This window comes from Herpailurus yagouaroundi, unplaced genomic scaffold (genome assembly GCF_014898765.1).
Source record: "Herpailurus yagouaroundi ecotype Mexico unplaced genomic scaffold, PumYag 190, whole genome shotgun sequence".
In the NCBI taxonomy this organism is placed as follows: domain Eukaryota; kingdom Metazoa; phylum Chordata; class Mammalia; order Carnivora; family Felidae; genus Herpailurus; species Herpailurus yagouaroundi.
This window is the reverse complement of record NW_024412421.1, coordinates 862,892-889,951: the sequence shown is the minus strand read 5'-3', so window position 1 is coordinate 889,951 and position 27,060 is coordinate 862,892. Positions and strand designations below refer to the sequence as shown.

General features: G+C 37.2%; 1 protein-coding gene across 1 annotated transcript; it reads left to right on the top strand.

The window, feature by feature from the left end:
* The first annotated feature begins 502 nt into the window (after positions 1 to 502).
* On the top strand, positions 503 to 27,060 carry SHCBP1 (SHC binding and spindle associated 1). Its single transcript, XM_040497905.1, has 13 exons — positions 503 to 630; positions 3,258 to 3,425; positions 3,604 to 3,719; positions 5,138 to 5,346; positions 10,020 to 10,112; positions 13,080 to 13,313; positions 13,404 to 13,572; positions 13,882 to 14,002; positions 16,756 to 16,887; positions 17,529 to 17,647; positions 23,430 to 23,516; positions 23,896 to 24,037; positions 25,860 to 27,060. Exons 1-13 carry the CDS (start codon positions 522 to 524, stop codon positions 26,183 to 26,185), a joined length of 2,025 nt encoding a protein of 674 aa, XP_040353839.1. The 5' UTR covers positions 503 to 521; the 3' UTR covers positions 26,186 to 27,060.

The window sequence follows — 27,060 nt, the reverse complement described above, 5'->3', positions numbered from 1 at the left end:
TGTGTGTGCATAGTAAATGAGAGAGGTGAGGGGAGGGGTTGAGAGATAATGAGGCTGATTTGTCGTGGTGAAAGGTTCGCAGCCACCTAGACCGATACACTATTACAACTGAGGATGCCCGGAGAGGTGAAGTGACTTGCTCAAGGTAATACCACTAGTAATGGCAAAAACAAGTCTACATACTGCTTTTTTTATCCCCAATTCAGTGCATTTTCTAATACCCATTTCCAGGCATTGCTTGTTAGTGTTTCGGAAATCTTCCCGAATTATGTTCCAGTTAAATTTTGTCCCAGTAAACAAAAGACCAAGAGTTTGGACAAGAAGAGCAGTCCACTCGCCCAGTAGGTGGCGCAAAGGCGCTGTTTCCGGGGTTAGTGGAAGCTGGAGGGGGCGGAGCTTGTTCGGAAATGGGGCTACGTAAGCCTTCCTTTAATTGGCCCAAGAGCCTCGGCCCACTATCCAATCAGAAACGCCTGCGTCATTCTGTTACTGGGCTAGGCGGCAGCCCGCGGAAATTTGAAATGGCTGACGGGTTGCTGGCGGCTGGCGGGCTGGGGTCGCAGGCGATGGTTCCCCAGCCGGAGCGCACGGGCTGGGCGGTCGAGGAGTCGACAGCGCCTCTAGAGAAAGGTGAGCACCCGTTATGCCGGGCCCGAGGAGCCGCCTTCTAGCGGCGGACCCTTTCCGCGGGGTCCTGGGGGCGTCGGGACTTTCAAAGGGCGCCTGGGTCTTATTTGGGCTTCCGGACCCAGCTCTCAAGGGTGGCGGTGGTGACAGTGCGAGGCTCCGACTGCCCCTCAGGACGCCAAAGTCGGGAGGTACCCTGGGCATCTCCCCTTCTCCCCGCCCCGTCTGGCTTCAGCTTCCGCGAGACTGGAGGGAGTTGAGCCTGGCCAGGAATTTCCAACCTGGATATCTGGGTGGGCTTCCGGGTGCTTTGTGCGTGTTCACCTGTGGAGAGACGTCTCCTATTTTTCATCTCCAGCTCAAGGTAGATCATGAACCATTCTCCCTTAACTGAAAGATAAGAAACTTGAACCCTTGGCCTGGGTAGCCCTGCGCACCGAGAGTAGGTGACACACCCAAAGTTAGGGGAGCCAATATGGGACAGTCTAAAAATAGAACCGAAGTGTAATTCTCAGTCCTGTCTACCTCTTTGTGGAGATTTCCGTTATTATTATTTGTCCTGATATTTTTAAGCTGTTCAGAATTTTCCTTTAACATTTGCAGTTGGATTGTGTAGTGGAAAGAGACTTGGCAAAGTGAGAAAACATGTATGACTTAATTCCACTAGTAATCCCTCTTGTGACCTGGCAAAAGTCACTTGGCCTCAGTTTTCTTTTCTGGAAAACAGAGCCAATGGTCTTAATAGAATGTTGAAGATTAAGTGAAATAATGTGTGAAAAGTAATGCTTTCAAAGTGGCGGTAAAGAATTGTGCTGAAGTAAGGTATCCTTTGCTTTTTTGTATTGTGTTAAAATACACATAAAACAAAGTTTACTGTCTTAATTTTTAATTGTACAGTTCAGTGTTATTAAATATATTCAGACTGTTATGCAGCCATCACCACCGTCCATTCCCATAACTCTGTTATTTTCTAAACTGAAACTCTATTCCTATTGAATAATAATTTCCCATCCTCCTCTCCCTCATCCCCTGGCTATGATCATTATACTTTCTGTCTTTATGATTTTGACTAAGTACCTCATTATCAGTGAAATCACACAGTATTTCTCTTCCTGTTACTGGCTTATTTCATTTAGCATCATGTCCTCACGGTTCATCCATGGTGTAGCAGATGTCAGCATTTCCTTCCTTTTTCATTCATTTCCTTCCATTCATCCATTGATGGACACTTGGATTGCTCCCACCTTTTAGCTATTGTGAATAATGCTGCTATGAACATAGGTATACAAATATCTTTTCGAGGTCCTGCTTTCAGTTCTTTTGGATATATACTCAGAAGTCAAATTGCTGGGTCATAAGGTAATTCTATTTTTAGGGTTTTGGGGGACCACCATACTGTTCTCCATAGCAGCCGTACCATTTTACATGCCTACAACAGTTTACAAGAGTTCCTCCTTCTCCATATCCTCACTAACACTTGTTTCCCTGATAGTTTTTCTTGTTGTTTTTTGATAATTGCCATCCTAATGGGTGTGAGGCAAAGGTATTATTTCTTTAACATTTATATATACTATTTATATATTACTGTTGTGATTAATAAATAATGTAATTATCTTAATTTAATTGAAATAAGCATGCTATTTTCACCTTTCCTTTATAGGAGAGGAAATTGACGCACAGAGAGATTGCCCCACAGCTAGTGAGGTATTGATGCCCTTTTAGTTTCATGTGCATTGGCATTTGTGAGCAGTAGACCTCTGAGTACACTGTGGGTCATTTGTGAGGTCAAGTAGCTCTGGTGGCCTGAACAGAAGCAAAGAAGTCAAAGCAAGGAGAAAATACATGGAGCTGGGGGGTGGGGTGGGAAGACTGCTGTTAATAACAGTCTCAGATAACCTATGGAAATTATTTTGCCAGCTTAAATGCTACCCTCTGCATTGTTTATTTAGTAGCCATTTTGTCTATTAAAAACATCGCATTACACAGATTTAGATATTCCACTGGCCAAATCATGCCTTATAAAACATAATTACATACAGCCCAAACCTAATGTGATTAGCATTTTCTAATCTTTTCCTTAGACATAGTTACTGAAATTAGTGAGGAGGAACCTAGTAGCTTTAGCGAAGTAAACCTTATGCATTATTAAGAATTTCTTATCCTTGTTTATTGAGGAGCCATTGACAGACTGATATTGAAGAAAATAAAGAAAGGCTTCAACTTGTTTTGAGAAGGACTATAGGAAAGCAGCTCCTAACTTTAATGAAACTTTATGGAATTGTTTTGGGGAAAAAAATACCGTAAGATATTTGACCATTATTATAAGTTGCTAGCTACAGTAAGAATCACAGCTTTATTCTTTAAAGGAGATCTTTGGTAACTTACAGTGAATCAAAAACAACCCTTTTCCTCTGCCTCTTTGAAAAACTTCACAGAACAACAAAGACCTAACCTATGAAACATTTTAAGTTCTTACTGTTTCAAAGTAGAACTTGGTTTTTGTGATATTTTCAAGTTTGGAAAACTGGTTTCTTATGACAGTGATAAAGGTAAATAAAGCATTGCTCCCAAATCCTTGTTTATATTTTGTTTGGAGTTTCTAAGCCTGCTTTTTTTCATTGTTCTTGTAGCTCTGTTCCAAGATGAAGATTCATGCAGTGATTGTAGCAATCATGATAAGCGGGGTACTAGTTTACAAAGTTTTGTGCCTGAAGGAAAGACTCATTTCCCAGAAATATTCCAGACAAGTCAACTTTTGTTCTATGAGCGATTCAGAGCTTATCAAGATTACATTTTAGGTAAGTAGGTTTTTTTTTTTCTTTTTTACTGCTTTTATCTTTTCAGTTTACACGTAGATTGTTTATCTCAGTCCCCCAGACTTGCCAGTTGATTCTGAGAAAGTGGATTTAAGTAGATTTGTTAACTTTTCTCTGCTTTATGCAGTCTCAATTCTTATTGTGTTTAATTTGTTTGTAGCTGACTGCAAGGCCTCTGAAGTAAGAGAATTCACAGCTGAGTTCTTGGAGAAGGTCCTTGAACCATCTGGATGGCGGGCAGTCTGGCACACTAATGTGTTTGAGGTGCTGGTTGAGGTAAATTTAATTCTGTTGTTAAGGCATTTGTCTCTAGCTAAAAGCACTTTCCTTCAGAGTGTTACAGCCAAAGTGCTTATTTTTAATTAAAGTTTATGAGCTGATTGAAAATAGCATGTTTTTCACATCTAATTGTCATGGTGTATGGAATGTTCCGCAAATTTTAAAGGCAGCCAAGGAGGAGTTACCAGGGAATTGAGGTGGTGTAAGTTTCAGTGTCCTTTGACAAGGGGAAATGGTTTATAAATCTATGAAGTGGAGGAGATATTTGAGACCATTTAAGAAATAAAGAGGCCTCATTATGAAGTCAACTGAGTTTCAATTAATTTTTTACCTTCTTAGTTGTAGCCCATTAAGTAGCTCAAACCCAACAGGCATTTAAAAACTGGCCTATTTTTTTGCCTAACAAATTTGTAGATATGTGGTTAATCTCTTGATAATGTGTCCCATTGTCAAAAGTAAAAACAATCTTATTTTTCAGCTGACTGGGCCTTTTACACTAAATTTGCACTCTAATTACAGCTGTGAATTTTTCTCAGTGTTTGTTAACTAGACCACAAAAAACCCTGTTAAACTAAAATGTTAAACCAGGGAGTAAGAATACAAGTTGTTGCTGCAGCTCCTTTTTAAAATGACATCACTTTCTGCAGTGATTATGTATGAGGCAGTAGGTGGCAGCTGTTCCTGGGGACTTTTGAATTTTGGGTTATGCTAATATCTTTGGTTGCAGTAAAGGCCTATTAATTTGATTATGATAGTGTCGTTACAATCCATGTCTTCTGTCCATGTTCAATCTCCCACCTCTACCCTGACTTATTCTCTAAAAGTTATCAGAGTCATTGTTTTAAAAGAGAAATGTGCCATTCCTCTGCTTAAAACCTCTAATGCATTGCATTTACTAAAGCCTTGGTGTTGGCTTTGTGGTTTCTCTTTATCTAGAGAACACAAAACCCAAGTTCCTTTCAATGCCTTTTCTGTCCTGATCTCCTTGCCCCTCTCTCTCACTTCATCTACTGCTGCCCCTTCCCTTGCCCATTTCTTCCCTTTGGTTCCAGCAAGAAACACTGCCTTTCTCCTGCTCCAGCAGCCAGTCTGCCACAGGGCTTTTTCACCTGCCTGATCTTCAGATGGCTGCTTCCCTTTCATCCTATACTTTTCCCTACCATCCCAGCAAAACCAGACCATCACCCCTGCTAGTTACGCTTTGTCAAATGCTTATCACAGTCTTGTTTGTCTTCTCAATTCTCAATTACAATGTAAGCTCCATATGGGTAAGAACCAGGCCCTTCTTGTTTATTTTTTATATTATTGAAGAAGGCTCTGTGTTCCCATTTCATGCTTTAAAAAATCAGGCTATAAGTAGTGTTTTATATTTGTCTTAATTTTTATTTCCATGTAAGTAATATTTTAAATTTCAGGTCACAGATGTGGACTTTGCAGCCTTGAAGGCAGTAGTGAGGCTTGCCAACCCGTACCTCTGTGAATCTCAAGTGAGCACTTTTACCTTGGATTGTATGAATGAGCTCCTCGATCTGAAGGAACATCGGTTGCCCCTGCAAGAGCTGTGGGTGGTGTTTGATGATTCTGGAGTATTTGACCAGACAGCTCTTGCAGTTGAACATGTCAGGTAGGAAGAGAGTTGATAAAAATAACCTTGTGGCCTGAGACTGGATGAAATGCAGTAATTCTGGTCTGCATTATATACCTAGATTTAAAACTCAAACTATAAAGTTGGTCATTGCAGTATTTTAAAATGTTCAAAGATAGGGAAATCTTTTTTAAATTAAAAAAAATTTAAAAAAGATTTTAAGTTTTCATTTTGAGATAATTTCAGACTTATAGAAAAGTTGAAAAAAAAAACCCAAAGAATTCCTGTATGGCCTTCATTCAGTGTCCTCAAATGTTAACAAAAGATACGGGATTCTTCATTTGGTTTGTATATGTTTAGAAACTCTTAAAAGTTCTGGAGGCTAAGGCTTATGATTAAAGTACTTGAATATGAAGAAAGGAAAGAAAGTGAAGGAGGTGGTACACTATGTCTTCTATACCGATAAGACATTTTTTTCCCAAGAATGTATCTGACCAAAGATGTTTTCTCAGGCCGCTTCCAGGATACTTAGGGGATACTTATAGTGATTCAGCAGTTCCATTTATCACCCAATGCCCATCAAAAGTGCTCTCCTTAATCTCCATCACCTATTTCACCCATCCCCTCATTCACCTCCTTTCTGTTAACCATCATCAGATAAATCTTTTGTCAGATAGTTCCTGATACAGATAGTTCTTTTGAATCTTCTTTATTATAAGTATATTCACTAAGGAAGGCTGACTTTTGATTATTTTAAAATGGACTTCTATTCCTCTAGGAGCTGGGAGACTGGATTATAGCAGCATAGCGTCTTGTAGTTTTCACTTTTTATGCCATTAGTGAGTTAACCGGGTTTTGCTGAGCTTAATTTCGATGTTCCACAAAGAAGCAGAGTGTTTCGGGCCCAGCTTCCAAGATCTTATGGAAAATTTCTAATTGTACACAAGAACTTTTAACCCTAGATATTCAGTATTTGGCCAAGCAATATAAATCTAAAGAACTGGCTTCTGTTCAGAACCAGTTTCTCTCACTTGAAAAAAATCTGTCAACTGAAGCCTTTGAAGGTAAAGGGATAATTGATGAGTTTAGGAAATTAGGAATCAGGGAATGAAGCTTTATGGGTATTGAAGTTGGTAGAAAGACAAGTATCTGGAATTAGTAATGGTATTTGAAGGTGAGCCTGGCTAAATTTATTCTTCATTTTGAGGACTCAGATTCTGGTCAATGCCCAGAAAAGTTATGAGGGTTCTCGTTTGTTTTTTATTCAATGAGTATTCAAGTGCTGGGTCCTGATTTGATTGGTGCAAGAAACAGACACAATCACCACCACCAGCAGGCTTCATTCTAAAGGTGGGAGATGAATCTTAATCACATGAAGGTATAAATGTGATTGGAAACTGCAGTGAGTGCAATGAAGAATTAGAGTGTTCTAAGACTAGGTCAGGTGGCTGTTACATGGTTGTTTCCTGAGGAAATGACATTTGAACTTGGGTCTGAAGGGTTGGCTACGTGAAAGGGGTGTGGCAAGGGTGGGGAGGGAACAGGTTCAGGAGCTGAGTGAATTTAAGGAACTGGAAGGCCATTATAGCTGGAACACAGACAGTAACGGGGAAGACTTATGAAACTAGCTTAGAGGTTGTCAGGAGTCAGAAGATGTGGGACTTCATCGGCCAATTAATCATTTTATCTGTAAAAGCACTGTGGAAGCACTGAAAAAGGTTTTTATTCAAGGGTGAATAGGATCAGCTTTGTGTTTTAAAAGATTTGTTCTGGCTGCTGTGTGAAAAACAAATGGAGGGAGATGGAATAAGAAGATCGGGCAAGAGAGTGGGCTAGAGTGGGGTGTGGAGAGGACACATGGAAGCTTACTGAGAAGGTAGGATGGCTGGGACTTGGTGGCCGAGTGGATGTGGGGGATGAGGAGATATGAGTGGATAAGCCAGAAGTTAAGGTTTTGGTCTTGAGAGAATAAACACTGGAGGAGGTGCAGATGTGAGTGATGTGTGTGAATGCCCAGTATGGTACTGGTGAGGATAATACTTGAGCTAAGTCTTGAAATGTAAATATAAGTTCACCAGGTGGAGAAGGTGGACAGCCTGACCAGCATTTCACATGGAAGTTTGAAAGACCTTGTGAAATGGGAGTTTGCATGCGGGAGGTCTGACAAGAGAGGTGCTCTGTAGCCAGATTGTGAATCCAAGTAATACCGCCAAGCTCAGGAATTTGAACTTCGTTGTGAGGGCAGCAGCCAGCAGAGTTTTTTTAACTGAGTAAACGCATGCTCAGGTTCTTTTTGTTTTGTTTTGTTTTTTTGAGATGACTAGAGGGTGAAGAGACCGGCAGTCCAATCTACAAGAATTAAGAGATGGCTTTATTTTCACTGCTCCTTCCTTTTCATAGCAGAACTTTTTTTTTTTTTTTTTTAATGCTTATTTATTTTTGAGAGATAGAGCACTAGTGAGGGAGGGGCAGAGACAGAGGGAGACACAGAATCTGAAGCAGGCTCCAGGCTGTGAGTGGTCAGCACAGAGCCTGATGTGGGTCTCGACTCATGAACTGTGAGATTATAACCTGAGTCGAAGTCGATCGCTTAACCCAGGTGCCACCCACGTGCCCTCACAGCAGAACTTCTTGACAGAATTCTGTGTAGTCACAGTCTGCACCTCCTGGCATTCCAGTAATGCTTCTGCCCCACAGCACCACTGAAATTGTGCTTAAGGTCACCAAAGTCCTCCATGTTCTCCTTCCCAGTCGTCTCTTTTCTGATCTCATCTTGCTTTCCCTCTTGGTCACATTCTAGTTATTTGATCACTCCCATCTTCCTAACACACACTCTTCCAGCTTCTTAGTCATCTTGGCTCTTCCTCTCTTGCTCAAAACTTTAAAATGTTGAAGTTACCCAGGGATCGGTCCTATACTATCTACCCTTCTCTCTCTTTAATCAGCCTTGGAAGCACATTAGAATTACCTGGGAATTGCTTTTGTTTTTCTTTTTTTAAATATTTATTTCAGGGAGAGCGCAAGCAGAGGAGGGGCAGAGAGGGGGTACAGAGGATCTGAAGTGGGCTCTGCACTGACAGGCTGACAGCAGCAAGCCCAATGTGGGGCTCGAACTCATGAACTTCAAGATCATGACCTGAGCCAAAGTCAGACGTTCAACTGACTGATCCTCCAGGTGCCCCTGGGGATTGTGTTTTATAGGAGTAGTCCAACTAATACATGAAGAAAGAATGATAGGATCAGAATATCACTATTTTGCAACTTGTAATAAAATAAAGGTTCTAGGCAATAATTGTGGTTGGCTGCTACAACCATTGGTGAAAAACTGATGGGGAACTCTGTAGTAGATGGATCCGGTTGACAACACCTGAATCTACTGGTCATTCTTAACCTCATCATCAGAAGAGATGACCAGGTATCTTATGCTTCCTGATGGAAGTACATTGTGTCCGCCTTTAAGTATCCTTGCCAAAACATCTTTCCCAAAGCTGATCAAGTCTTTAGATCTTACTTTCTGTTTACCAGAAGTAAAAGAAGCGGAAGAACATGTTAAATGACCCCATGGGGATGCAATCAATAAAATTCAGAGTGTGGGAAACTTAAATAAATTGCAAAGAGAAAAGGAGGGAGGGATAATCTATAGAATAACTGTGATTTAATTAAATGCAATAGCTGACCCTTGTTTGGATCCTGATTTGAACAAGCCAATGATAAAACAATAACAGCAACAATAGCAGAAGAGACAGATAGGGAAAATTCAATACTGACTGGATATTTGGATATTAAGAAATTATAACACTTTCTTGGTGTAAAGATTTATTTTAGAGCTATATGCTAAAATTTGTGAATGTTGTATGTTTGACATTTGCTTTAAAGTAAATCCAGTGTTGAGATGGTGGGGGTGGGGAGCAGAGAAGTAAGTGGGTAGGGTAGAGATGAAATAAAATAGCCTATGCATTGATAATTGTTGAAGCTGGTTAATGCATAAACGGTGTTCATGATACTACTTGCTCTTGTGGATGTTTGAAATTTTCCATAATAAAAATTTGTTCAATCGCTTGGGGGGGAGGGGTTAAAAAAATATGGATCTTGCACCCAACCCCTGTGCCCCTCCTGCCTTTTGCAAAGGTTCTGATTTATCAGCCTGGAATAGGTTTGGGAATCAATTTTTAAAAGCTTCCTGGGGAACTCTAACATGCAGAATCAGGTTTGAGAACTGCTGTTTTATATTATTTCCCTAGATGATCTCATCTGTTGCTTTAATGTCATCAATATGCTGACAACTCCTAGATTTATGTCTTTAGCTCTGATATTTCCCTTGGGCTTTGGGCATATATATTCATATTCGCTCTTGACATCATCCACTTGGAGGTCACATAGGCATCTCAGTTCAAACTGTTTTCAACCCCAAACCTTTTTCTCTCCCAGTCTTTCCTATCTTAACAAATGACACTACCATCTACCCAATTACAGATGGTCAATAAATAGTTCTGATTAAAAAGAGGTGGTAATGGAAACAGTGTTGTAGAAAACTTCTTCTTTAGTCAATCTAAAAAAGTTCTTGTATGACTCAAAACTATCAAGTCTAGCATTTATGCAGCATTCTCTATCATCACTGATACAGTTGTTGTGATTTACTCTTTAGCTTGCACTCTCCAAAACCCTAACACTGAGCCAGTGATTAATTTGAATGATATGAGTTTCCTTTTCAGATTTTTCTATCAAAACATTTGGAGGAGCTGGGATGAAGAAGAGGAGGATGAGTATGATTATTTTGTCAGATGTGTTGAACCTCGATTGAGATTGTAAGTATTTGCTAGTGACCTTGTCCATGTTGGAAAAAGAGCTGTCCATGGTTTATTTTACCTGTCTGGTGTATGTTACTCCAAGGGCCCACACACAGAAGCAGGCCGCTATACAAATAGGATAACCCATTGATGAGTTATTAAATGAAACCTGTACGAATGCAGAGAAACCTATTTTTAGTGTTTATGCACTTGAGTCTAAAAGCTGAGTTCAGGGACACTGAAATTAAACAGCTCACTGTTTTGTAAGTCTGAATAAAACTCAGTTTGAGCTAATGTGTTTAAAAGAAACCCTGTGTTAAATTCAAAGACAATTATTTGAGAAATAGAGAAGTTAGTTGAATTATAAGATATTTCTTTTGCTTTAATTTTTTAAAAGAGTACTTTTAAAAATATTTGGCTTTATTCTAAGTTCCTATAGTAAAAGACACTGGGCTAAACTAACAGAATTATCTCAGGATGTTTTGTCAAGTTCTTGTCCTTAAATCTTATTTTACAAATAGATAAAAATACTAAACAATTAATATTGGTGGTGCATAAAAGTATACTAATTACTGAAACACAATCTTCTTCTAAGAAGAAGAAGAATTGTCATATTTTTATAGGGAAAAACACATTACAAAAAATGTAACTTAACTATGCAACCCACATAGTATTCAGATTTCCACTAGATGGTACTCTAAGACCAGGTAATTTTCTTGTATTCATGAGTGGTAATTTAATAGGCAGGCTGCAGTAAGAATAAAATTAGAACTTGCCCAAAAAAAAAAAAAAAATTATAGAAGGTGATTTTTTTTCCCTGTGTGAAAGATGATTTTGCTACATAAGGTAAGGCAGTAACCCTTTACATTTTCGTGGAACCCAAATAGATTTGGTAAATTTCTCTTGATTTACATAGTAAATAATAAGTAAAAAACATGTGAAAAGTATGGTTAATGGTTCCTCCTGGTTTAGAATTATGTGTGATTTCTATTTAGCCTTTCCAGTTTTTCCATCATACATTTCCTATTTTCCCATAATGTATTCAATAAAATGCCAGAATTTCAATAAGCTTGCATATTTTCTAGTTTTGTTATGCTTGCTCTTAGAGAGCAATGATTGGTTTTGATTGAAGTGAAATGTAATGGTAGGTGAATAATGTGTATCTAGCAAACTTGATCTTTACTTGGAAAAGACTGTATTCTGATTTGACAGCTTTACATGTTCAAACAACAAGAGATGATTTACATATTTACCTTTTACATCCCTGGCAGGTAAGAAAGTGTAAGGGAGGAATTGTTTTAAGTTATGGAGAAGAAAACTATGGTACTTGATGGGGAAACTGGAATGTTATCAAATGTAGGCAGACTCTTTAAAAAGGTCCCTGGGCAAAGAGAGGAGTAGCGTTATGAACATGCAGGATTTAAAGGGAATCAAACCATACTGTCTTGATTTTGCACTGTGAGGTAAATATTTTTCCTTTTTAATTCAAAACGCTGTACTTCAAAGCTTATGGGTCTGAGACACAGATGTTGGTTCATTGCTTCCAGACCACAGAGTATCACTTTAATGAGAAGACATAGCTGATTGGCATGGATATTGGAAATGCTAAGAAATTTATTTTAAAATTTGAGTCTTAATCTTCATAACTTAATAGACCTGATCAAGCAGTCAGTGGTTTGGTTCCCAATTTTTTGTTTGCAAAGTGGATTTCGAGAATATCTTTAAATGAGTATGGATTAACCAAAGCAGACAAAATCCTTGCTTTTCAAGCTTCACCTAATTCATTTACTTGAAAAGTGGAAAAAATTATTTTTTATTCATTTTAAGTACTGTTTGAATGTTAACTGTAATTTCATGTAAATTTGTTTAGGATGTGGTTCTGTTTTTTTCCCCCCTATCTTATTTAGAGCATGACTAAGTTAGAAAAACATCATCTAAGGCAATAGTTTTCAACCTTGACTGCACATTAGAATCCCCAAGGAACTTTAAAAAAAAAACAAAACCTCTCTACTTCTGGAGACCAATTTAATTGGTCTGAATGGGGACCTGAGCATTTGTATTTTTAAAAGCTCCCCAGTGATTCTAATATGCAGCCAAGGTTGAAAAACTCTAGCCTCAGGCATAGCTAGTCAATATACTTTTAAGTGAGAAATAAAGCAATTATTTTAAAACACTAGGTAATGACAATAATATTGCAGTTTATTTTCAAATCCATTAATTTCATGTCCATTAACTTGATTGTACATTCATAAATTATTTTATTGCATCTAGAAATACTTTTTGTTCTGTCTATATATTTGTGAAGATATACAAACTAATAATAAATTTTAAGTACCAGTAAGGTTGTCCAGTACAAGGTTATTTTGTTTCAGTCACTCTCTAGTTTAGTAATGGCAGCTTTATATTTTTTTCTGAGAATCTCAAAGGCTTATGTTTTTGAAATACTGTTATAATCTTCCTAAGGGAATATTCAGCATAATTTTTTGCTGTAGGGCTTTAAATGTGAGGAAGGACTAGATGACTTGAATCATTTTTATTTTTCAATCTTATAAATATGGTCATCTTCGACATTGTTATGAAACTACTTGAGATACTTCCCTTCCCATCCACACTCCCAGATTGCCCTCTGACATTCACTTAAGATTTTGAATCTGATATATGAGAAAATAATTTTTCTTAAATAATGATTACAAATTGTGAAACATGGACTTTCAGTATTTGTAAATAACAAATGCTTGGATCTAAGAATAAAACCCAGCAACTCCCCAAAGCAAGAAAAGCTAGTGACTTTAATAAAGTGATCCTTAAAACTTTCAATAGCTTCCACTTATAATAGAGAGTGCTATTCAGAAAGACTTAACATGTACTGAGTTATGTATTATAAAATGCTTTTCTTCCTGGTCTTTAAGGACTAAATGGGCTGTTTTAATGATAGGAAAATATATCAGAAAGGCAGTGTATTTCAATTTGCTTTTAAACTTGCAGGCATTATGACATCCTTGAAGATCGAGTTCCTTCAGGACTTGTTGTTGATTACCGCAATCTGTTGTCCCAATGTGAGGACAGTTATAGGAAATTTTTAAATCTGAGAAGCAGTTTGTCAAATTGTAACTCCGATTCCGAGCAGGAAAACATCTCCATGGTTGAAGGGTTAAAATTATATTCAGAGATGGAACAGTTGAAACAAAAGCTAAAACTCATTGAGAATCCATTGTTGAGGTATGTGTGTCTTTGTTATTCTTAGCTAGTTGGCATCTTTTCTAACCAGCTATCTTACTGAGAACTGATAGGTCTGTTGGTTTCTCTAAGATACGTGTTTGGTTATCAGAAGAATTCGAATATCCAAGCAAAGGGCATTCGTCCAAATGGTCAGAAGGTCACGCATGTGGTCTCCTCCACCATGATGACTGGTCTGCTGCGGTCTCTGCTCAGGGACAGGCTTTGTCAGGAGCCTTGTAAGGAAGAAACAGAAATTCAGGTAAAAGGAGTTTTTTTGCTGCAGGTGGCTTTTTCTCTTCTAATTCAGGCCAGGTTTTCCTGAATTCTACAAAGCGTTTATAGGAGCTTCCCAGAGTTGATTTTTTGTGAAATGGGTAGTAGTGAGAGCCCTGCCTTTCATAAGCATTAGTCACTTACCAAGCACGTGTTGGGTTCAGTGCAGTAGCTGAGGAGATATTTTTTTTAAGTATGTGGTTTTGGCACTTTGAAAGTGAAACATGAGAGTACCTGGAGTGATATGTAGGTTGCTTTTGGGGGTGTATATTTGCAATATGTTGTTGTTTTCTAGTTCCATAGTGATCCATTGTCTGCTATAAATGCCTGCTATGAAGGTGACACTGTGATTGTTTGTCCTGGCCATTACATGGTACATGGCACATTCGCCATTGCTGACTCCATTGAGTTGGAAGGTGAGTCCGGAATATCATGCAACCAAACTCTCTGGCATGATAATGCTGAAGAAAACAGTAAATCACTGATCTTGTTGAAACTCCAAGAATATGATTAATTCTATTTGATTTCAAATGAATTTCCTTAAAATATTTTGAGTATTTAGGAGAGCCTGGGTGGTTCAGTTGGTTCAGCTACTAACTCCTGATTTTGGCTCAAGTCATGATTTCACAGTTGTGAGATTGAGCCCTGCCTTGGCTCTGTGCTGGCTGCTTAAGATTCTCTCTCTCCCTCTGCCCTTTTCCCACGTGTGCCCACCTGCCACATGTGTCCTCTCTCTCTGTCTCTCAAAAAAAAAAAAAAATATATATATATATTTATATGTATATATATAAATATATATACATATATATTTATATTTATATATATATACACATATACATATACATATATATATATTTAAAGTGTGTGGGACATTGACTCAGTGTTTGAGCAACTTGAGGTATGATTTTTTTGTGGCATTGTATGTGTTGGGAAAACAAGCACACAGAGAAAAAAAGACCATTACGAAGAAGCATATTTTCCAGAATGTAGGTGGTTTATGGAAAGGAAATTTCATTTCTAGAATAAAAATTTTCCCTAGGAATATTTTTTAAGGTTTAGTATTTTTTATTTCCTGCCTACTCTTCATTTCTTATATGTTATGGATGTGTTGATGCATGGTTTTTGTTTTAAATTTAACGTATTTCTGCATAGGTGCAGGTCCAACTTCAAAGTGGACCAAAAATCCTTACCTTATTCATTCTTTAAACTTGCTGAATGTCAAATTCTACTTCGTATCTTGACCAAAGTATACTTATGAGAACATTAATATTGAAAGATTCTATTAAAAATAACTTTTTAGGCTGTCATAATCTTATTGTACATTTAGAGTGATTCCTAAATTTAGGTTACTTTACAGTTGTTCTTCATGGTCCTGTGTATTTCCATAACATATTAAATTTAGATGCACCTGTTCAACTATTTACCAAAAAAGCTTCAAGTTAGCAATAAAGCTTGTAATGCAAAAAAATCATATATCATTTTGGGACTTGTGCAGCTGTTCACAAACTGCTTAAGCTATGCTCTTTATCTTTATCTTGTCAAAACTTCTTAATGGAAGCAAGGCTGGGAGTTTAATTTCCTGCTGTTCACTAGTACATCACTTTACCCCCTTTTTTGTTTTATGTATGTAATTTTGTTCTTTTCCTTCTCCAAATATTTGATATATAATAGATGTGTGTGTATAAATAACACATCTGCAGGATAAATCACTGCAATAAAAACACTTTATTTTTTAGCATAGTGAAAATAGCATTGATATTATAGATTGTATGGTGGATAGCAGTTCTTCCTAGGTTGGTGAGGAAATTAATAATGAAATTGCCAAAGTGTCATAAATAACCATATAGATATCTGAGGATTAAGTGTAAAAATGACTATAGATTTACTAACAGGGGGCATTTCTGAGAATTTGGGGAATCAGGTGGTATATCTAGTGTGAATATATGGAGTACCTGTTCATGAGTAAGAAGATTAAGGCTTATCTGATAGCTTATCTGACTGATCTATAGCTAACACTTATCACAAGAGATATATAATTGAGTACCTACTATGTGCAGGGTGTTAACAGTACCTATAGTAGGGTTTTTCTTTCTTGTTTAGTACATTTGCTTAAATGATGGTTTTATGTTTTAAATTGCTAAGAATATGTAGCTTGTTAATGTAATAAGCTTAATTTTTTTCCTCAATATGGCAAATTTTCTTAGTTTTTAATTTTTTTGATGATAAACATAATGGTTATCGTAGAAAATGTTCCAACTGCAGGCAGACACAAAAGAAATCAGAAAGAGAAATTACTTACAATCCAATCATCCAGAGTCCACCACTGGCATTACCCCCAAATATGGAGTCCTCTTGTATTCTTCTTCAGTGCCCCCAAAGGCTTGTCTGTGTCCTTTGAGTACAGAAAACTTTATTGGTTTTGCCTGTTTAATGTAGTGACTGCTTTCATTTACTCAAACAAAGGCTCATCTTAGACATTGAGACTTAGTTCTTACAGCTTTTTCTATGTGATTCCGTTTTATGATGAAAGTCAGACAATTTCTCTAGTTTTCTGACACTCCAGGTTTTGTAAGCCCATTCAGAGGTCTGGCCTGCATTATTAGTTTGGAATTTGTAGAGCTCCATTGTTTTTTATTGGTTCATGAGTAGACCTATTTTTTCAATAACTGAAATTGTTTTAAGTCCATCTGTCAGGTTCTAAGTCAACCTGTTTAAGAGAATACTAAAATTTAAAAATCTTGAGAAATGCCTAGGATTTTTCAAACCTAATTTATATTAGAATAATAGGATTTTAGAGTGGGGAAAAAAACTTTTAAGGGTTAAATGCATTTTTAAAACTTTTTGAACCAGCTGTGAGTATTTAGGATTATTTACTTTTATATAGCAGTTTTGTAAGCAAATTTAGTGCTGACCTGGTCTGAGATGGTTGATAGGGTAGTCTTCCTGATAATGGGAGCAAATTGAGGAGTTGTTATAATTAAAAATTGTATACCCTGGTTTAAATTAAACAAGATATGTGAGGAGATAATTAGATTTTACTTAAATGCAACTTGGTTGACTGGTCTCAAATATCATTTGTGGTCATTTGAAATAGAGAAATCTACTGTAGCAATTTTGTGTTTAGACATTTCCCCTCAAGCATCTTAAACACTCTTGCTCTCTTCCTTAGGATATGGTCTACCAGATGATATTGTGATAGAAAAGAGGGGCAAAGGAGACACTTTTGTGGATTGTACAGGTGCAGATATTAAGATCTCAAGCATAAAATTTATTCAGCATGATGCTGTAGAAGGAATCTTGAGTAAGTGTCTGAATATTTCATGTATTATTTTGTTCCAGGAAGGAAAACTTTACTTTCCCTGGAAAATGCAATTTAATAAACTTACTCTTGAGTATATGGAAGACTGATTAATTATTTATGTACACATAACATGATGACTTAGGAAGCTTACTCTAAAGTAAAAAATAGTTCAGTCTATTCTGAAAATTTGTTAGTTTAATATTGGTTTCTTTGTGATCATTTTTTTCTTTCAAACATTCCAGTATTGTGGTCTGTGTTCTTTGTTTTCGAGTAGCCCTAAACTCAATGCAGCTATTTTCCCACTGTGCTGGTATTTGTTTCCTAGGATCTGTATTCCCTTTCTAGAATTGGTCTCCTTTTCTTCTCCCTTCCAGGATACTCATGAAAGTTACTTTCTGATACTTTTTTGGTAATGAAAAGTGCTTTTTAACTTGGTTTTACGTTTCTGAGATCATTCTTTTTTAAAATGCTGCTTTTAGATTTTAGTCATTGTTTTGTAAATTATGAATTTGTAATTCCAATAACAAAGTTTACATGGTGGCTAGTGAAATATTTAGACCACCTAATGTCAGCTCTAGACCATTTCTAATATTGGAAAACACACATTACTTAAAGCATTTGATTGCATGTTTTCATTCTAGTCATTCATCGTGGTAAGACCACATTGGAAAACTGTGTGCTGCAGTGTGAAACTACAGGAGTCACGGTGCGAACATCAGCAGAATTTTTAATGAAGAACTCAGATTTATATGGTGCCAAGGTAGGATAATCTCTTATCTTTTGGGAAAGAAGTTTAGGTTTAAGTTCTAAATAAGTAAAATGTGGGACCAAGATGTAAAGATGTACACTCCCGTTCTCTTTCCTCAAAGAAGTTCAGACACTTATATACACTAAATCAGCCAGAGTCAATTGTGTAAGGAAGAAAAATAAGAAATCTGACAGTTTCTCTAGGATAACTTTGAGATTTAGACCCTTCACATTTGTTAATTTTGCAAACAGTTTTGTAGCAATTGAAGCTCAGTTGCTCTTTTTAAAAAAAATTTAATGTTTATTTATTTTTGAGACAGAGACAGAGCATGAGTTGGGGAGGGGCTGAAGGAGAGGGAGACACAGAATCTCCGAAGCAGGCTCCAGGTTTTGAGCTGCCAGCACAGAGCCGGATGCGGGGCTCGAACTCATAGGCCACGAGATTGTGACCTGAGCTGAAGTCGGACACCCAATCTACTGAGCCACCCAGGCACCCTGAGTTGCTTTTTTTAAATGAGACTTTTTATTTTGAGATTATTGCTGAGCTAACGTACTGTTGTAAGAAATTATACAGAATGGTCCTATATGTATACTCTGTACTAGTTTCCCCATAATTGTAACATCTTGGAAAACTGTAGCACAACAGGATAACATGATTCAGTTGAGTATTTCCATCACTCCAAGGATCCTGCATGTTGCCTTTGATAGCCACATCCACTTGCCTCTCCTTCAGACCTCTTCCTTAATCACTGGCAAACTTTAGTCTCTTCTCCATTTCTATTATTTCGTCATTTCAAGAATGTTACGTAAACATAATCATACAGAATGTAACCTTCTGGGATTGGCTTTTTTCACTCAGCACAGTTCTCTGGAGATTCATCCAAGTTGTTCCAGGTGCAAAGTGTTTGTTCTTTTTTTATTGCTGAATAGTATTCTAGCATATTCCAGTTTGTTTAACTGTTTACCTGTTGAAGGATATCTGGGTTTTTTCCAGGTTTTGGCTATTGTAAATAAAGCTGCTGCAAACATTTGTGTACAGGTTACTGTGTGAGCACTTTTCATTTCTCTGGTGTAAATGCCCAGGAGTGCACATGGTAGCTACATGTTTACTTTTTTTTTTTTAAAGACACGGCCAAACTGTTTTCCAGAGTAGTTACACCATTTTACATTCCCATCAGCAGTGTTTGAGTGATAATAGTTTCTCCATATCCTTACCAGCATTTGGTTTTTTAAATTTTAGCCATTCTGATAGGTATGTGGTTTTACTTTTCATTTACCTAGTGGTTAATGATATTGAACATTTTTTCATATTCTTACGTGCCATCCTTCTCTTCAGTGAAATGTCTATTCATGACTTCTGCCCATTTTCTAATCGGATTATTTGTTCTTTTTTTTTTTTTTTTTAATTTTTTTTTTTCAACGTTTATTTATTTTTTTTTGGGACAGAGAGAGACAGAGCATGAACGGGGGAGGGGCAGAGAGAGAGGGAGACACAGAATCGGAAACAGGCTCCAGGCTCTGAGCCATCAGCCCAGAGCCCGACGCGGGGCTCCAACTCCCGGACCGCGAGATCGTGACCTGGCTGAAGTCGGATGCCTAACCGACTGCGCCACCCAGGCGCCCCTATTTGTTCTTTTTTACTGTAGATTTTGGAGAGTTCTTTTTATATTCTAGATACTAGTCCTCTGGTGGGTATTTGGTTTGCAGATTTGTATGCTAAACTGTAGCTTGTCTTTTCATTTTCTTCACTTGGGCTTCTACAAAGAAAAGCTTTAAGTGTCAGTGAAGTCCAATTTACTGATTTTCCCTTTTGTGGGGTAGTGCTTTTGGTGTTAAGTACAAGAACTCTTTGCCCAGCCTTAGATATCAAAGATTTTCTTTTATTTTTTTTCCTAAAAATTTCATAGTTTACATTTTACATTTAAGGTCATGATCCATTTTTTGAGTAAATTTTGGTGTAAATATGAGTTTTAGATTAAGGTTAATTTATTTTTTTGCCCATAGATGTCCAGTTGTAACCACACCATTTCTTGAAAAGGCGGCTCTTCCTTTGATAAATTGGTTTTCTACCTTTGTCAAAAATCATCTGGAAAATTTGTGTAGGTCCATTTCTAGGTTCTCCATTCCATTCCACTGATCTGTGTACCTGTCCCTCCACCAATATCTGTTACTGTATGTTGAGTCTTGAAATCTGATACAGTGATTCCTCCCACTTTGTCTTTTCCAAAATGGTTTCAACTATTCTGGAAGTTTTAGAAAAATATGGTCTCTGTCTACAAAAAATCTTGGTGAGATTTTGATAGGAATTCTAATAAAACTGTATATCAATTTGGGGAGGATGGACATCTTTTTTATGTTGAGTCTTCCAATCTTGTGAACACTCTCTCTCCCATTTATTTTCATCTTTGATTTCTTTCATTAGCATTCCATAATTTTTAGAATACAAGTCTTGTATGTGTTTTCTTAGATTTCTATGTAAATATTTCATTTTTAAGTGATTATAAGTCATCTCATATTTTTAATTTCAATGTCCATGTGTTCATTGCTAGTATACAATTGACTATTGTTTGTCACATATCTTGTGACCTTGCTGACTTTTCTTATTAGTTCTAGGAATGTTTTTGTAGATTTCTTGGGATTTTCTACATGACTATCATATCATTTGCAAATAGGGACAGTTTTATTTCTTCCCTTCTGATCTGTATGGTTTTGTTTCCCTTTTTTTTTTTTTTTTTTTTGCTTTATGGCACTGACTAGAACTTCCAGCACTATGCTGAATAAGAGTGGTGAGGGTGGACATCCTTATTTGTTCTTGGTATCAGGGAGAATGTATTCAGTATAAGGTTAATTATAGGCTTTTTGTAGATAATCTTTATCAAGTTGAGTAAGTTCTCTATTTCTCTTTTCTGATAATTTTTGTAATCACTGTGTGTTGATGTTTGTTAGATGTTTTTCCTTAATCATTTCATATGATTACATGATTTTTCTTTTTGGAAGAAAGAAAATGGTGGGTTACATTAATTGATTTTCAAATTCTGAACCAGTTTTGCACCCCTGGAATAAACACAATTTAGTCATAGTGTATATTTTTTAATATATTGCTGTAATATATTTGCCAATGTTTTGTGAGGAATTTTTACATCTGTATTCATGAGAGATATTGGTCTGAAGTTTTCTTTATTTGCACTATCTTTGTCAAGTTTTGTTATCAGGATAATATTAGCTTCATAAAATGAATTTGGAAGTATTCCCTTCACTAATTTGTATTAATTCTTTAAATGTTTGGTAGATTTTTCCAGTGAAACCATCTGGGCCTGGAGATTTCTTTTTTGGGAATTTTAAAATTATGAATTCAATTTCCTTAACAGCTATAGGGCTGTTCAAATGACCTATTTCATACTGAGTGAGTTAACAGATATGCTGATAGGTTACAGAGCTCCTGTGGATGGGTGCCAGGTCAGTGGTGAAGGGCTTTCCTGTTTGGTGGCAGTGGCACCAGTGACTCCTGGAGCACCATGTGTTATATGTACCACCTCCCACCCAGCCCGTTAGGCCTCACACCAGCCTGAGGGGGCAGGTGACCATTTCTTCTGCTAAGTTGCCAAATTTACAGGTATAGTTATTTGTGGTATTCCCTTAGTCTTTAACCTTTTGATGTCTGCAGGGTCAGTGCTGGTATCTCATTTCATTCTTGATATTGGTAGTTTGTTATAGTCTTATTGGTCCCTGAGGCTCTGTTCACTTTTCTTTTTCAGTGAATTTTCTCTGTGTTGTTTAGGTTGGGTAATTTCTACTGTTCTATCTTACTAGTTCACTGATTCTTTCCTCCTTGTTTTCCTTTTTGCTATTGAGTCCATCCACAGAGCTTTTTATTTCAGTTATTTTTGAGTTCTGAAATTTCCATTTGGTCTTTCATATCTTCTGTTTTTTTCACTGAGACTTTCTTTGTGCGCCTTTAATTTTTCATTTAAGTATATTCGTAATTGCTTCTTAAAGCCTATTTATCGTGGATGCTTTAAAATCATTGTCAGCTAATTCTAACATCTTTGACATCTTGGTTTTGGCATCTATTGACCATCTTATTCAGTTTGACATCTTCCTGGTTCTTGGTATGACAGGTGATTTTCCATCAAAACCTGGACGTTTTGTACTACATTATGAGAGTCTGGATCTTCTGTTTTAGTTTAAGTGACACCCTTACAGGAGGGGATGGGATGAAGGGTACTGCTGGTGGAAGGAGGTAGAAGCCCAGGTTCCCCATTTTAGCCTCCATTGATACTTGTTTCAGTGGGATAGCTCTTTGTTACTGCTGGGAGGGGATGGAAATTCTGGTTTCCAGCATGGTGCCCACTGACACTGTGGCCCATGACAGTGGCCTTGTTACCACTGAGCAATGGTGAAAGTCCAGACTTTCTACCAGGTCTGCTCTGATACTGCTCTAGTGGTGAGAGGGAGTGGCATCTTGTGACTGTTGGGTGGGAGTGTGTAGTCTCCAGCGATGCTGCTAGGGCCTTGTTACCGGCTGGTGGGGATGCAAATCCTGGCTTCCTGCTTGGCTTTCTCTGACACCACCCCATTGGGAGAGTTGGGGTGCCTGGTTACAGCCTCCAGAAGGTGAAAGTCTATTCTCTCCTCTTAGCATTTGCCAACATGGGGATGGGCCACTATTTTTGTCTGTGGCGTTTGACTGGCATAGAGCTATAATTATCTGAAAGTCTTCTGTCTTTCTAAACTGCCTGGTCCTTTGGCTAGAGAGTTCAGGCTTTTTGGAAGGCTTTTCTGGTCTGTGTCTTGTGTTTATGGATTGCCAGATTCTTCAGCTTCATGTCTGGGGAAGAAAGCCCAATTGGAAGATTTTTTTTTACTTAGTAGAGAGTTAGATTAGCCATCTAGCCATATGTGTTCTTGTATCCCCAAAAGGGGAATTAATAATAAATATTTTCTCATGGTTTACTACTACTCTTAGAAAAAAAACTCAACATATATGTGGTAGGTGTCTTATAAATGGTTAATAGCAGCTCTTCTTCATGTATGATATTGTATATTAAATTATTCCCAAAATGATTTCTTAAATAACTATAGAGGTTTGAGTAAATTATTTTTACTTCCCAAAGTGCTTAGTATAGTTTTAGGAAGTAAATTATTCCTGTTACTGTTACTTAATTGGTACCATGTGGTCTCAAGGGACACTGTGAAAGAATTGTGCCATGCATGGATCTTTCTGGTTACTTTGTTTTATTGAGTCACTTGAATTGGTTGCTAATTTTAACATGTGTGTACTAGTGGAGGCTATTAATTGTTTAGCTCATAGAAGTGATTTTTAGGTTATGTTGGGATGTTTTAAAACTAGTGTGTTTTTAAAAATATCAGTTCTTCTTTCTATACTTAAATTGCAATATTTTACTAGACTCAAATACCATTCTTCAACTAATTTAGTATCTCAGGATGATCATTTTGAATAAGTGCAAAATTGTCAAATATTTTGTTTTTTTATTTGGCAGAATCAGAAAACTGACTTATCCAGAATGAAAGGGAGTGGAACAATAATCAAGTGTTGATCATCTTAGCCAGTGTTTTGTGTGTGTCTCTGCGTGTGGTTTTTGAAAGTGATAAATGATAGACAACTTGCTGGAAATGGAGCAAATAGAAATGTTGATTAGAAATATCTAATAAAACTTTCTGTAAAACACTTTATATTTACACTGTGTTAAGGTTTAAGAAATGATTGTAATAAATCTTCTCTTGTAGTCCTGCCTTAAAATACTGATTGTGATACCTTGAAATGTAACTTGTAGGGTGCTGGTATAGAAATATATCCCGGGAGTAAGTGCACCTTGAGTGACAATGGGATCCATCACTGCAAGGAAGGGATACTCATTAAGGTGAGTGTACCTGCTAAAACACCCTCTTTCCAAAGGTTAGAATGGTTTCATCTAAGAAATAATTGTGTTTTGTTAAATTCCCAAGTTGAGTTCTATTGTTTGGTTTTGAAAAGCACAAACAGTACATACATCTTAATAATCATCTTGATATCAATAGTTGGTGATTGAGGGTCTTTTGTGAGAATACTTTGCTATCTATAGATCTGCAGAAATGACAGAGGAATGCTGTGTCATTCAGAGCTCAGACTGTGCTACAACATATTAATAAGCATAGCTTTCTACTTTATTTTTAGAATAGCCTGAAAACAGTGAGAAGATTTTTAAAGCAGGCAGTGTTGAATGTGACAGTTCCTTAAAACATTTGTTTTCAATGTCACAGGACTTCTTAGATGAGCATTATGACATTCCCAAAATATCCATGGTGAATAATGTCATACATAATAATGAAGGTTATGGTGTTGTCTTGGTGAAACCTACAATCTTCTCTGACCTGCAAGAAAATGTCCAAGATGAAACTGAAGGTATGTTTTATTTAGTGATTTTTAAAAATAAAAATGTGATCCTAGTTTACTTTATTTCAGCATTAAACTCTTATTAAGGATCTGAGTCTTCCTCTCCTTAACAAAGATAACTGGCATATGCTTGGACTCTGAGACAGAGAAACTTGGGAAGGCTGTAACATTGTAGACTCTCAGGGTGAAAGAAACTTTCAAGGTCAACTAGTTCACCTATTCATTCAAAACCCTGGTGTGTGGTTTCTGTGGTCCTGCGGTTCTCTTCTTATCATGCTTGGCTTTCTGTGCATTTATAGAATAAAGCTGAGCATATGATAGAAATGGTGGCTCCTGCTGACATTTGTTAAGGATGGAGGCAGAGAAATGCATGTGCCAGATTGAAGGCTGCATTTACTGGAGGGGATTGTGGAGTTTGTCTCTATTTTTTATTGGCAGAAGTAAATGCCTCCCTGTTAACTATCTTTCTTGGCAGGAAAACTGAGCTCAGTAGGAAATTTGTGACTTTTAAGCCATGACCCAGATTACTGTGAAATCTTAGTCAGAGAGGGATTATGCATTGGCATGGATGAGGAAAGTAGTCCTCGTCATCCATCAGGATACAGTCTAGTTATCTGTGAGTTCTTTTTCTTCTCACAGTTATGTAGGTCAGAAGTCCAGGTGGGCTTGGCTGCATTATGTGCTTAGGGTCTCAGAAGGGTGAAGTTAAGGGGAGTGGGCTTTGATCTGAGAGTTCTGAGGGGGAAATCTGCTTCTGAGCTCATTCATATTGTTGGCAAAATCCATTTCCTTGAGGTTGTAGGACTGAGGTCTCCATTTTTTTTTTTTTTTTTTTTTTTTTTTTACAATTGCCTGAGGATTGCTTCAGCTTCTAGAGGCCACTGTCCAGTCCTTGCCCCCATAACCTCCTCTATCTCAGCAACTTTCCTCAAGAGAAACTTCCTTAAGGCAAATTTTGTTCATGCTTCAAATCTCTCATGTTTTGAATTTCTTCATACTTTCCTCTTCTTCATCTAGCCAGAACAAAACCCCAACTTTTAAAAGGTCCAAGTGATTAGATTAGGGACACCTGAATTATTTCCTTAGAGTCAGCTGATTAGTAACCTTAATTACATGTGCAAAATCCTTTTGCCACTTAACAATCCCGAAAGTAACACCAGGGGGGTGGGCATCATAGGGGCCATCTAGAATTCTGCCCCTCAGTAAGCACTCACTTCTAATGCTGGCATTAGCTGCTAGAAGGAGAGTTCCTTTGGGAATAGTGGCACTCTTACTAATCTTTGTGTCTATCTCCTAACACCGTGCTTATAGTAGGTAGTCAATATCCAGAAAGGGTCTGTTGAGTGAATGAGATTCTAGGATAGAAATAGAAAATAATTCAAAATTGGTAATCCTGTATGAGGGTCAGAAAGTCTTGGTACAAAGACTAAGACAACTGCTTATTGAAATACTTATGGCAAAGAGTTCATGGAATCCAGTCAGATGACAGCAGGAATCGTTGGCAGTAAAAACTTAAAAGCTTTAATTAGAATATAGAAATATAGGGGCACCTGGGTAGCTCAGTCAGTTAAGCATCCGACTTTGGCTCAGGTCATGATCTCGTGGTTTGTGAGTTCGAGTCCTGCGTCAGGCTCTGTGCTGACAGCTCGGAGCCGGGAGTCTGCTTTGGATTCTGCGTCTCCTCTCTCTTCCCCTTCCCTGCTCATGCTCTCTCTCTCTCTCAATAATAAATAAACATTAAAACAATTTTAGAATATAGAAGTATATATATTTTTTGTTGCGTTATTTTGTACATTTTACTGTATTTGTTATAATTTGTTTGTTTCTTCAGAAAATAGAGCACTTAAAATTCCGACAAGTGAGGAGGCAGACACAGCGGAAAGGGTGGATCTAGAAGAGCTGATTCAATGTACAACTGGCAAAATGGAGCTTTATGCAAGATCTAATCTTTCTGAGCAAGTGGAAGGCAACTGTGAAATTGTAAATGAACTAGTTGCTGCCTCCACACAGAAGGGTCAGATAAAGAAGAAAAGGTTGAGTGAACTGGGGATCACGCAAGCTGATGACAACTTAATGTCACAGGAGATGTTTGTTTCAATTGTGGGGAACCAGTTCAAATGGAATGGGAAAGGGAGTTTTGGCACATTTCTTTTCTGACCACCGTGATATAAATAGATAGCAAAATATTGGATTTTGCACATGCTGCCCTGAGAATCACTGCTGCTATCATAGTTTGCTTCATGTCTGTATTTTATATTTGATATATTTGATTGGGTTCAAGTGAAATGTACATCTATTTCTATCTGCAGGTGTTGCATATGAAACATTCCCTTTTATAAGGAAGGTCATAAAAACATATAAAATAGAAAATATTTGAAGATTTCTTATCCAGAAAGTCTTGCTTTCTCAAACACATAGTTCTCTCATATTATTAAGCCTATCAGTAACTTTCTAGTGTAAATACACTTTTAACCTAGCACTTCAAAGAAGAAAGGGAATGCAAGATGAGTGCACAGAAATGCAGTAGGTGTCAAATGTCAAATGTGCAGTGTTCTTTACACTTGTCTTTTTCTCCCAATTACAGCAAGTCTGAATTCCATGATATATTTGCATACTACTTGTCTTAAAATAAGTTTTTATTATTAGGAAGTTATCTGCATAATCAGACGTACTATTGAGAATTTGAGTGGGATGCATTTTTGTGTTGAACAGTGTAATCATCAAAACAGTAATAGATAGCATGGCAGGTTTGAAACAGATATGAGATGTGTTATTCAGAGCCAATGCATATGTAGAACATTTTCACTGTTGCTGAATATGAATGATTAAAAAGAAGGTGTTTTTCTTTGACCATAACAGTATTCTGATCAGATTTCAAATATCTTACACATAGTGGTTTCTTTTACAACCTGTATCAGCTCTGTGTTCTTGAATATCATATTGTAAGACACAGCTTTTAAAGATATTTATATTTTTAAAAAGTATATGTGACATTAATATGCTTACTGATTAAAATTAAAATTATGAAATAA

Excerpts from the sequence above, each read along its gene's own strand:
- SHCBP1 (XM_040497905.1), top strand. The coding sequence starts at position 522 with ATGGCTGACGGGTTGCTGGCGGCTGGCGGGCTGGGGTCGCAGGCGATG. Across the intron at positions 13,573-13,881 it reads AGGAAGAAACAGAAATTCAG|TTCCATAGTGATCCATTGTC; the intron begins GTAAAAGGAGTT and ends GTTGTTTTCTAG. Across the intron at positions 16,888-17,528 it reads TGCTGTAGAAGGAATCTTGA|TCATTCATCGTGGTAAGACC; the intron begins GTAAGTGTCTGA and ends TTTTCATTCTAG.